This window comes from Onychostoma macrolepis, chromosome 08, assembly GCF_012432095.1.
Source record: "Onychostoma macrolepis isolate SWU-2019 chromosome 08, ASM1243209v1, whole genome shotgun sequence".
Classification (NCBI taxonomy): domain Eukaryota; kingdom Metazoa; phylum Chordata; class Actinopteri; order Cypriniformes; family Cyprinidae; genus Onychostoma; species Onychostoma macrolepis.
Window position 1 is genome coordinate 15,197,823 of NC_081162.1, and position 12,353 is coordinate 15,210,175.

The 12,353-nt window shown below is 36.7% G+C and overlaps 2 protein-coding genes across 2 annotated transcripts; one reads left to right on the plus strand and one right to left on the minus strand.

Moving 5' to 3' along the window:
* Nucleotides 1-445: 445 nt before the first annotated feature.
* On the minus strand, nt 446-3,474 carry tmem9 (transmembrane protein 9). The gene is made up of 6 exons (XM_058784242.1): nt 3,373-3,474; nt 2,901-3,001; nt 2,694-2,785; nt 2,449-2,557; nt 2,178-2,309; nt 446-1,560 (listed from the first exon to the last, which is right to left on the minus strand). Exons 2-6 carry the CDS (start codon nt 2,994-2,996, stop codon nt 1,420-1,422), a joined length of 570 nt encoding a protein of 189 aa, XP_058640225.1. The 5' UTR covers nt 2,997-3,001; nt 3,373-3,474; the 3' UTR covers nt 446-1,419.
* Nucleotides 3,475-3,832: 358 nt separating this feature from the next.
* On the plus strand, nt 3,833-12,267 carry suv39h1b (SUV39H1 histone lysine methyltransferase b). The gene is made up of 6 exons (XM_058783945.1): nt 3,833-3,918; nt 5,043-5,224; nt 8,700-9,353; nt 9,654-9,800; nt 9,923-10,052; nt 10,503-12,267. The coding sequence occupies exons 1-6, from the start codon at nt 3,900-3,902 to the stop codon at nt 10,634-10,636; spliced, it is 1,266 nt and encodes a 421-aa protein (XP_058639928.1). The 5' UTR covers nt 3,833-3,899; the 3' UTR covers nt 10,637-12,267.
* The last annotated feature ends 86 nt before the right edge of the window (nt 12,268-12,353 follow it).

A 12,353-nucleotide genomic window follows, 5' to 3' on the forward strand; every position in this document is an offset into this window, starting at 1 on the left:
ATTAAAAAGGAGAAAATATTAAGAATAGGATACATAAAGAGGTCTTAAGTCGCTAGGGTATATTTGTAGCAATAGCCAAAAATACATTGTATGGGTCAAAATTATTGATTTTTCTTTTATGCCAAAAATCATTAGGATATTAAGTAAAGATCACATTCCATGAAGATATTTTGTAAATTTCCTACTGTAAATATATCAAAACTTAATTTTCGATTAGTAATATGCATTGGTAAGGACTTCATTTGGACAACTGTAAAGGTGATTTTCTCAATATTTAGATTTTTTTTGCACCCTCAGATTCCAGATTTTCTAATTGTTGCATCTCGGCCAAATATTGTCCGATCCTAACAAACCATACATCAATGGAAAGATTATTTATTCAGCTTTGACCCAAATTGACCCTGGTTTTGTGGTCCAGGGTCACATTTCCTAGTTGATTTACTGTACAAAACAGCAGATGAGTGTTACCCATAGTGAATTTTCTCAAGAAAAAAGCTGCACAAAGTAAGTTGGCAACATTCTTTATATATTTAATATTTTAGTGCATTTTCACATTAGCAAGAATTTTTCAGCTGTAAAACAGCTGCAAGTTGTTTGGATACATACTGAAAAAATCATTATAGCAGCAAATACGATAGTCAAGCAAAGTCCTTCAAATTCCTTCACATTTTGAGGTGCAAAATCAATATTTCTGGATGTCTGTAAATCAGAACATCCAACAAAAGTGTCAAGCATATTAGAGGAAGCTTATGATATACTATTCAACAGTGCTGATCACATAAAGCCACTTATTCCTTCACTATTATGAATATATACATTTATTTATAATTATTCATTATAATCTGACATTTAAAACATATGCTTGTGGCATGTGCCATCCTGAATGGTATTATCAGCTTGCAAATAAATAAATAAATAAATAAATAGGAATAATTCAATAAATTTTTTGGTGATTCAAAGTGAAACTACAACAGTGCAATGAAATTTTACTCATTCATAAGCGCATCTATATTATATACATGTCCGCATCAGTACTCCCAGATCACACTGCACATTTCCATGTAATCTCATTCTTTGCAATGCTATTTCAAAGCAAAGTAGTGACAGCACCGATATTTTCAAGTTATTGTGTGAGAAATGTAAAGGTGACCGTGGGCGTGAGACCAACTGGAGCTGGCTGATTCTCTTATGTCTATGTTAACAGCAAGCAACTAAACAAGTTGCTTTATGTTTTTACAGTTTCAGTTTGAAAGCTGGAATCAACCAAGTTGGTCTTGGTAAGATTATAATACTAATGATAATGCAGGCCCACTGATAAAACATATTGTCATAAAAGCTGAAACTATAAGACCACCATGCAAGTTGTCTCGGTCAGTGGTGCCCGTTAGACTTTTTCCCAGCCGGAGTAAATCTGAGGGCTTAGCTGAGCAGCTTGTGGCGGTCAAACACAGTTTTGCGCTGCTCCTGGACCTGTTTCTTCCAGCGCTGTTGAGCCCCCTCTACCCTCTCCAGCACAGTGTTCCCACGACCTTGTGAACCATCCACACGGGGCCTCACATCCTGTAGGGGGAGACAAAGGACAAAATGAATACCTAAACCCAACAAAATAGAAAAATATTCCTTAACTTAAGCAAATTATCTACAAAAGTGATTTTAAAAATATATGTGATTCGTTGTTCCAAGTTTGCTATCAGACACATTCAGACAAAAAATTCTACCCTTTCAGTAATATAAGACAATAATAAGAAATGTTTCTTGAACAGCAAATCAGAATGTCATGATTTCTGAAGGACCATGTGAGACTGAAGAATGCAGTAATGGCTGCTATATACACATATACATATATATAAAGTGGGATGGGATTGGGATTCGAACTCAGAACACCCGAAGTGCAACTGCGCCATTATGTCGGCGCGCTTTCCACAATGTATATACACATTTAATAGAAAACGTATCTTCATTTTTGTGACAGAGGGTGTGAGAACGAGAAAATATTTTCTCTTATTAGACCCAAAGACTTATTTGCTCAAAAATCTCTAATTTAAGTCCAAGTCAAGTAAACTCTATTCTAATTCTATTCAAAGTCTATGCTGAGTTGAAGCCTCTTGTTTCCATCTCTGTAAAATACTTCTCAAACAATAAATTAAAAAAATTAAAAAAACACAATGTGCACAAACCTCAGAATCCTCCTCATTCTGCAGTGGCATGGTGTACGGATCATGTTTGCGGATTAGAGGATCAACTAGAAGTAGAAACAGCATGTACAGCAGAAGAGCTCCAACCACTGACAAGTAGATTATAATGGTCACCTGGGAAATACATAAAAATATTAATACTCCTCAATTTAGCTTAAAGTGGACAACTAGATTATGAAGGCATAAAAGAAGATTATAATAAACATTTTTAATTCAAAGTAGGATTTATTGACTACTGGAAGTCGCACAATACCTTAATGGTGTTGCTGCTTCGTTCTTCATACTTGCACTCACAGAGCAGACAGTAGGCCTCCACATCATGGCCAGGCACTGGCATGGGCTCCACCACATGCAGACAGTTACTATAAACCAATACATTAACAATAAATTCTCAAGACAGCTGAAAATAGTGTAAGAATTTATTGATCTATATATATACTAAACTTTACAGACAACACGGGTCTGTTTGGACAGTGTCAATACAGTAGTCAGTCTCACCAGTCTTTCTGGGACACATTCTTTTTGTAGATATGTCCACTGATGTTTCTGTAGGGTGGACAGATGCACTTGCAACGCACATCTTCATAACTCTGTGTAGGCAATATTTTAAGAAAGTGACATTTGTAGGAAATATTTTTTTACATAAGTGGGACACATTTGGTAAAAGAGCATAGATGTAATGGATGTGTCAGGGAGAAACTGTACCTTATCTGCATATGCGAGTGAAATAACATCTATAAGAACAAGAAACACCAGAAGGACAGCTGCTATCCGGAGATTTTGAGCAATGCTGGACGACATGATGCCTGCACATAAACATCATTTAATTCAACATTTATTGTTTAAGGGAAGGCAATAATTGAATTGGGTCAACCGGTCCTTTTTGATTAAAAAGATAAAATCAAATTAAAGCAAACAAGACCAGTCATCGGTTAAAATGCTTATTCGTGTAGGACCTAAACAAAACGCTTATAATCAATATTGTGTATTGAGTGGCTTATGCAGTAACGTTAGTTATTATGAGCTGACAGACACCGGTCTCTCAAAAAAAGGCAGTTTAGGCCTTTTCCCCTCTCTGTTGTGCATTTTGAGAGAGAGAGAGAAAAAATAAATATGAAAAGTCAAATGTTTAAGCTAAATGTTTCATGCAAATGTGAAATTAAATGCATATACGAACCTATAATATTTATAAACGCCCACCAAACATATGACGACTTTCTCCGGAAGTTCTGGAGTATTTCTGTGTCACGTGATGATGGATGAACTCTACGCCCCGCCTTCACAAACGGTGAGAGGCAAATTAAAAGCGTTATTTATTTTTTATAGAGCAACACAATTTATAATCTGTAATGCCCCCCCCCGATTCATACTATAAAAATAAAGCCTCAGGTAAATAAATAATTACATATCGACAAATAAGTCTCCTCAGATTTTGTAAACTATCACAAAGGAAATAAATGAGCAAAAGGGGAGCTAAAATAACTGAGAAAATGCATGTAACGTATGTTCAGTCCAGGTATAAAGAGATTTTTTTTTTTTTTTTTTTTAAAGCCTACAAAATTTTCATACGTTTTGAACAGAGCTCTGGTTTTGAACAGTTTTAAATACTCTGTCTCTATTGGCTGGCCAAACCGTCACTCAGACTGTGCCACGTCCAATCATCTAGCGGCCTTTCAATCCTATAATTTTGGCGGCGGTCGGAAGATGGCGGAAAATTTGAAAGGTAAGAATATATCGTGTTAATCGTTTAGAAACAACGGTTTACACGCTATATGTCTGATGTATTACACGAGTTGTTAGTTAAGTGATGTCTTATCAAAGATCCCCCGGAATCAAACACTCAGTTTTGGAAGATTCTTTGCTGCAAGTTGTTGATACAAATTCACATTAGGTCGATGTTATGGCTACCGCGCGCTTATGAAATACATTCAAACAAGCTCATTGTGAACTCATCTGTTTCTCTTGCATCAACTTCTTTGTAAAGTTGTACTGCGTAGCATACGGTGCAAAGAGGTGCACACTCTGTAGTTAGAGTAATCTTCATTGTTTAGCTTTTAGCTTAACTTTTACGTTTTCTTGAGGAATATGATTTACTCCACATGTTTGATCACTGGACACTTCATCATAAAGCACATACTAAAATTCTCCCGCAAAATGTTAATCTAATGCCTACATCGTTGTTTATCTACTTCATTTAGGTTAACTGGATCTCGTCCATTTTGCTTATGACGATTAGTCTTTAGACAATTTATTAAATGACCCATAGGTTAGTGATGATGCATGGGAGTTTTTCTGTAAGGGTTTTTATCTTAAACTGCCAAAATGATCAAGTTATCTGTACAATATGTACATTTTTTTTTAATGTTTTTTAGTGTTACTCTGTGATGTTGCATTTGGTTCAAGCTTTTTAATGCCAAAGTGGAAAATATTTGCAAGATAGCAATATACATTTTAAAAATGTCTGTAATTTTTGTAGTTTTGGAAATTTTTTATGCTCACCAAGGCTGCATTTATTTGATCAAAAATACAGTAAAAATGGTAATATTGTGAAATATTAGTACAATTTTAAATAATGGTTTTCTGTTTTAGTATATTTTAAAATTTTATTAAGTCTTGAAGGCAAACCAGAACTATTAGCTTTATTCCCTGTGTTAAAAAGCTTAATAACAATATAATAATAATAGCTCTCAAATTCTCTGCAGACCTCTGGTTACAGGCATGAGGACATCAAGTAGCCTATTTGCTGAAGAGCTGTGCAGTTCTTGATCTAAAGCTTGCACACATTGTCTGTCATCCCACATTTTACCTGTGTTTTTCCTGCAATTAACATCTAATTGTATTTTGTAGCTGAAGTTTGTAGGGTAGCATGCATCGCTACTGTAGACCAGCTGGAGGTGATCTGTCGAGAGCAAGGGGTGAAGTGCGAAGAGCTGGGCATCAACAAGCACAACCTGTGTGATTATGAGGTGGAATATCTCTGCGATTACAAAAAGAAAGTCATCAACGATGGGAAGACACAAATAGTACAGGTGAGCTTAAAAGTCTGGCTCATAAATGTACTCATGTCAAAGTAAATTCTACTACATGATGGGTAAAATGAGTTTTATCAAAGCAAAACTTAAGTGGTGGCTAGTCACATAAACTGCTTAGACTAGTCTTACAAGTTAGTCTTCATCTAGTTTTTTTTTTTTTAAGGAATCTTGCATCCCAAAATGAAAATTTGCTGACAGTTTACTCGCCCTTTAGCAGATTTAGCATCACTTGCTCACCAGTGGATCCTCTGCAGTGAATGGGTGCTGTCAGAATGAGAGTTCAAACAGCTGAAAAAACATCACGATAATCCAACCGATCTCCAAGCCATCAGTTAAATGTCATTAGAAAGGAAAAGCTGTGGAAAAGGTGTGTGTTTGTAATAAACTGATTTATCAAGACACTTTACTATAACTGTTGTGTCCTACTAAAATTCCTCTGTTGAAAAATGTTGCTTTCCTCAGCGAAAAAGTAATCTTGTCTGAATCAGGAGATAAATACAGTGCCCTCCAAAAGTATTGGAACAGTGAAGACAAAATTGTTCTGTTGGCTGTGGAGTCAAGACATTTGCAAATATCATGAAAAGATAAATATGAGACAAAACTACAGAATGTCACATTTTATTATTAGCCGTTTCAACACACACATGTTTTACCAAATAAAAAGAACAGCACTTTTAGAGTTCATCCCACTCATTGATGTGAGCATAAGGCAGATATAAAAGATTAAAAGCTATTATTTAGTCACAGCAGTGAGTCTGTGACTCATAGACATCACCAGACTCTTGGTCTCATCCTTTGAAATACTTTTCCCAGCCTTTAATGCAGCCAATTCCAATTTTTGCCTTTACTCTCCTCTTCAGCTGGTGAAATTCCTGTTCAATCGGATTTAAATCTGGAGATTTACTTGGGCAATCTAAGACTTATAAATTCCTTGACTGAACTGGCAGGGTGTTTTGGTCATTGTCCTGATGCAATATGAAGCACTTCCCAATGAATCTAGTGGCATTTTCTTGAATATTGGTAGGCAAGATGGTTTTGTACCCTTCCAAATTCATTCTGCTACTGTCATCATACATTGTCATCAGTAAAGTTGAGAGGGCCTGTTCCAGAGGCAGCCATGCATGCCCATGCCACGACACCACCTCCACCATGCTTTACAGATGAGGCTGTATGCTTGAGATCATTTGCAGTTCCCTTTTTTTTCTCCACATTTTTGCTTTCCCATCACTTAGATAAAGGTTCATCTTTGTCTCATCGGTCCATAAACACAGTTCCAAAACTCTTCTGGCTCACCTATGTGCGATGCTTTTATCATCTGATTGAACTCTCATTCTGACGGCACCCATTCACTGCAGAGGATCCGTTGGTGAGTGAGTGGTGTAATACTAAAATTCTCCAAATCTGTTCTGATTAAAAAAAAAAAACTACATCTAGGATGACATGAGGGTGAGTAAATGGTCAACAAATTTTCATTTTTGGATTAACTAATTCTTCAAGTCTAGTCATAACTATATACATCTCAATATATAGTTCATTAATCAAGACAATATATTTATGTTTAATATTGTACAGTCATGGCCAAAAATATCGGCACCCTTGGTAAATATGATCAAAGGCGGCTGTTAAAATTAATCTGCATTGTTAATCCTTTTGATCTTTTATTTAAAAAATCACAAAAATCTAACCTTTCATTGGATAAGAATTTAAAATGGGGCGAAATATCATTATGAAATAAATGTTTTTCTCTAATACACATTGGCCACAATTAACGGCACCCTTTTATTCAATACTTTTTGAATCCTCCATTTGCCAGTTTAACAGCTCAAAATTTTCTCCTATAATGCCTGATGAGGTTAGAGAACACCTGACAAGAGATCAGAGACCATTCCTTCATCCAGAATCACTCCAGACCCTTTAGATTCCCAGCTCCATGACGGTGCTTATTCTCTTCAGTTCACCCCACTCATTTTCTATAGGGTTCAGGTCAGAGGACTGGGACGGCCAGCAGAAGCTTGGTTTTGTGCTCAGTGACCCATTTTTGTGTTGTTTTTGAGGTTTGTGTTTGGATTATTGTACAGTTGGAAGATCCAAACATGGCCCATTATAAGATTTCTAACAGAGTCAGTCACTTATTGATTTTTTTATCTGTTAGTATTTGATAGAATCCATGATGCCATGTGTCTAAACAAGATGTCCAGGACCTCCAGCAGAAATATAGGCCCACAACATCAAAAATACAGCAGTATATTTCATTATACACATGGGGTACTTTTTATCCCTGTGTTCACCAAACCCATCTTGAGTGTTTGCTGCTGAAAAGCTCTTTTTTTTTTGTTTCATCTGATCATAGAAGCCAGTCCCATTTGAAGTTCCAGTCGTGTCTGATAACTGAATATGCTGGAGTTTGTTTTTGGATGAGCGAGGAGAATTTTTCTTGAAACCCTCCCAAACAACATGTGGTGATGTAGGTGCTGTTTGATAATAGTTTTTTAAGGTTTTCTGACCCCAAGACTCAACTATTTTCCGCAATTCTCCAGCTGTGGTCCTTGGAGAGTCTTTAGCCACTCAAACTCTCCTTCTCACTGTGCATTAGGACGATATAGACACGCGTCCTCTTCCAGGCAGTTTCATAACATTTTCTGTCGATTGGAAATTCTTAATTATTGCTCTGATGATGGAAATGGGAATTTTCACTGCTCTAGCTCTTTTCTTAAAGCCACTTCACTAATTTGTGAGGCTCAATTATCTTTTGCTGCACATCAGACATATATTCTTTGGTTTTTCTCATTGTGATGGATGATTAAGGGAATTTTGGGCTTTGTTTTCCCTCCTATTTATATTTCTGTGAAACAGGAAGCCGTGGCTGGATACTTTCATGTTCATAATCACCCTGGAGTGCTCAAAATCATGAATATGAATAGGAATATACTTATAGAATTTCTAGGGGTGCCAATAATTGTGTCCAATAATGTGTATTTAAGAAAAAAAATTATTTCATAATGATATTTTCCCCCATTTTAAATTCTTATTCAATGAAAGTTTAGATTTTTGTGAAATTTTTAAATAAAAGATTAAAAGGATTAACAATGCGGATAAATTTTCACAGCCGCCTTTGATCATATTTACCAAGGGTGCCGATATTTTTGGCCATGACTGTATATAGTGTATCGTGTCATTCCGTTTTTAATTAACCTAAATGTCTTTCATATTTTCATAGTATAAATGTTTGAGTGTACCTTGTTCACTCTAAATTTTGATGTATCGTGTACAATGACAAAGTGCCTGATATGAACTTTTCTTGTAAAAGTTTGGTTTAATTTTTTAGCCCAAAATTAAACTTAGACTGATTGACCACTTGACGAACCGCTACTTGGTCAGACTAGCTCAGTCTTAATAGTGGCTATGTTTATGCAACTGGCCCCAGGTTTAAATGTGTTTAAGCTCACTACCATCCCTGTTACCCCCTTCGTAGGAGTTATACTTGGTGAAATGGAAGGGCTACCCCGAATCCAGCAACACATGGGAACCACGGAAGAACCTGAAGTGCGTAGATCTTCTCAACCAGTTCTGGGAAGACCTGAATGCAGAGATGCGGAGACAGAAGAAGCGTGCTGCCCCTCGTCGCCTAGACCCCGCCACTGTGTCACAGCTCATCCAGTGGGCCAAACTCCGACAGATTCTTAAACAGTGGGAGACACACCTCAACAGCCTGGGCACCCACAAGGGCCACATCTACGTACGGAACCAGGTCGACCTGGAAGGCCCGCCTAAGAACTTCACCTACATAAACGACTATAAAGTGGGTGATGGGATCTTGCTGAATGAGGTATCCGTGGGCTGCGAATGCACAGACTGCCTGGAAAACCCTGTGGAGGGATGCTGTGCCGGCGCATCGCAGCACAAGTTTGCTTACAATGAGTTAGGCCAAGTCCGCATTCGGCCCGGGTTGCCCATTTACGAATGCAACAAGCGCTGCCATTGTGGGATCGACTGCCCCAACAGAGTGGTGCAGAGGGGAATTCGGTATTCCCTCTGCATTTTTAGGACAGACAATGGAAGGGGATGGGGGGTAAAGACCATGGAGCGCATTCGGAAGAACACTTTCGTTATGGAGTACGTCGGGGAGGTGAGAAGCACTATATGTTTACTTCCTGTATGGATCAGATGTTTTTCTTTTTTTTCATAATATGTTATGTATTGGTGGCACCCAGTCACTGTGGCTTAGACAAGTTGTTAATTTGTTCACCCTTCAGTGTTCCGTTTTTGTGTTTCATTGAAATATGTTTTGCTTCACTGGTAGATTATCAATGGCATTATCAATCAACTTTTCAGTTTCCTTGTGATAGCTGATTGGCTGTTGATCTGTCTTTCCCAGAAGTGAATCTGGCTTCATGATTGTTAAACCCTCTTTTTATCTCTTGTTTAGATCATTACAACAGAAGAAGCTGAACGCAGAGGTCACATATATGATAAAGAAGGCGCCACCTATCTTTTTGATCTGGATTACGTTGATGACGAGTACACCGTGGATGCTGCTCACTATGGAAACATCTCTCACTTTGTCAATCACAGTGTGAGTGGACTTGAGATCCTTGCATCGTCTTGTAAACAACTGACTTGAAAGCAGTTAAACTGTAGCTTTTTATCTGAGGGAAGTAAACTGAATATCACAAATGTTTTCTTTTTTCTCCTCAGTGTGACCCCAACCTCCAGGTATATAATGTGTTCATTGATAACCTAGATGAGCGGCTGCCACGGATAGCGTTCTTTGCCACACGTGGGATAAAGGCAGGAGAGGAACTCACATTTGATTACAAAATGAAAAGTAAGTGTGGGACTTGTGTGTGTACAACATGCCAAGTCATTTGGGGCCATCATTATTTAGATCAATTAATTCATGCACTACCGTGCAAAAGTTCGGGATGAGTAGCTGTTTTTTGAAAGAAATTGATACTTTTATTCAGGAAGGATGCATTAAATTGATTGACAATAGAGACATTTGTATTATAACAAAAGGTTTCTACTTTTAAATAGAAATAGAATCTGTTGCTTGAGCACCACATGAGCAAATTAGATTGATTCCTGAAGGATGACTGCTGAAATTCAGCTTTGCCCTCACATGAATAAATTATATTTACTTTAACTGTATTTTTTGTTTAATGTTCCATTGAACTGTAGTGAGTCATTCACTAAATTTATATGTACTTTTATATATTTGTCAATATAAATAGTGTTTTTCATTTTTTGAAGTAGAACATTTTCATTTTTTCCGTAGTTGATCCAGTAGATGCCGAGAGCACGAAGATGGATTCTAATTTCAGTCTGACGGGACTCCCAGGCTCTCCTAAAAAGCGCATGCGCGTAGAGTGCAAATGCGGGGTAACAACATGTCGAAAGTACCTCTTTTAGAGGAAGTCCATGCTAAATAGGGACTGAAAGAAGATCATGTGTTCCAGTGAATGTTGAAAGCATCTGCAGTTTAGAAACTGTTTTGGGAGGTGTTTTGAAATACTTCATTGAATTTTAAATATATATTTAAGAATTTTATTTCCCCAAGATCAACCTCAACTTCTTCCGTAGTATTGTCTTCCGTGTTTAAATAGTGTGTAAAATGTAGCATTACTTTTTCAATTTGTCCGTTAGAAAAGATTGTAAAGTTAAAAAAAAAATTATTTTCAGTAATTGTTTTAAACCCATATTTTAATTCATATCAAGCTTTGACTCCATGGAATTCTTAAAAAGATTTTAAATTTTTTTTGAACATTGAAATGTTCATATGCTTTATCTGTTTGAATAGAAAGGATTCTCTTTTTACTTTTTCCGACAAACTTTTGTCATCTTATTTCTTGCCCTATTTTTAGGAAATATTTTTAGGCCAGTGCAAACTATGAAAAATCTATAATGTCCTTCCTACTATTTTTTTTTTTTTTTTCCTTGACCTCAAATTTCCACCAGGGGGCAACATTTTATTATTAATGCACAGAAGGGGAAGTTCGTTAGACTGAAGGAGGTGGACCTACATTAAATGTTGCCTTTTACGCATACAAAATGTTATCATTCTGTGTTTTATATGTGTATATAGTCTAACAAAATATATTCATACTGTCAAACTGGTCTTTCAGTGACCGTATTTGAGCGCTGGGCTTAAACTGATGCTTAAGTTTGGTTATTATTTCACAGGTCTAACTACGATTCAGGGCTGTTTCCCAAAAGCATAGTAAGCCTATTGTTGATAGCGGTTCATACATCATTCTACTTATGCTTACTTGCTTTTGGGAATCACAGCTTGGGTGGTTTTCAGAACTGGACAGTGAAGCTGGAATGTGTGCTGTAGGTTAATGTGAGATGGTACATAAATTCTGGATTAACCAATGCTCAGGACCATTTCACTTACATTAAATCAATTCACACAATTATATAACTATCGTTCAACCAAATCTGTGCATATGTAAATATTTAAAGACTACCACTTGTTATTTTTATTGGTTTTGCATTAAAAAAAAAAAAATATCAAGTTGCCTTGTCAGACCTCACATTTATCTCACACTCATAAACGTGCAACAAACTATGTTCTTGTTTATTAAATTGTATCATGTGTTCCACTGCTCTGTGAATATAACTGTTTAATGCCAAAGTTGAATTGATTTTAGTATGGGTAATTTCACGTTTTTGTTGACATTTACAGCAAGCTTGATCATCTTTATGTGAAGGGCTGTACAAAAAAAAAAGCGGTGAAATAAACAGATCCGTTTTTATCAGTTACAAACTTTTATTTCTACTTTGATATAATAAAATACATGTGAATATTTCATTATTTAGCACAGAATGTGTTCACAACCTTGTTTGCACATTTATTCAGCGAGACAACAAAGTAATAAAATACGTGACTCGATATCTTTCATGTCAAGTTTTGGAAGAAGGAAATTAAGGGTCAAAGATTTCTTCAAGGAACGGTTCTATCCTCTCTGCTTACAATGGCGTTTAGTCACCCGGTAACCTGACGCCATGACTTCAGTGCAATGCGTGACCTTTTGGGGTATCAGAGGCTTGGGGCACGCTTTAAAGATCACTGCAAAACGCTATATACTTGACTGCTAACTGACAAGAAAGGTTAGCAACTTTAAGT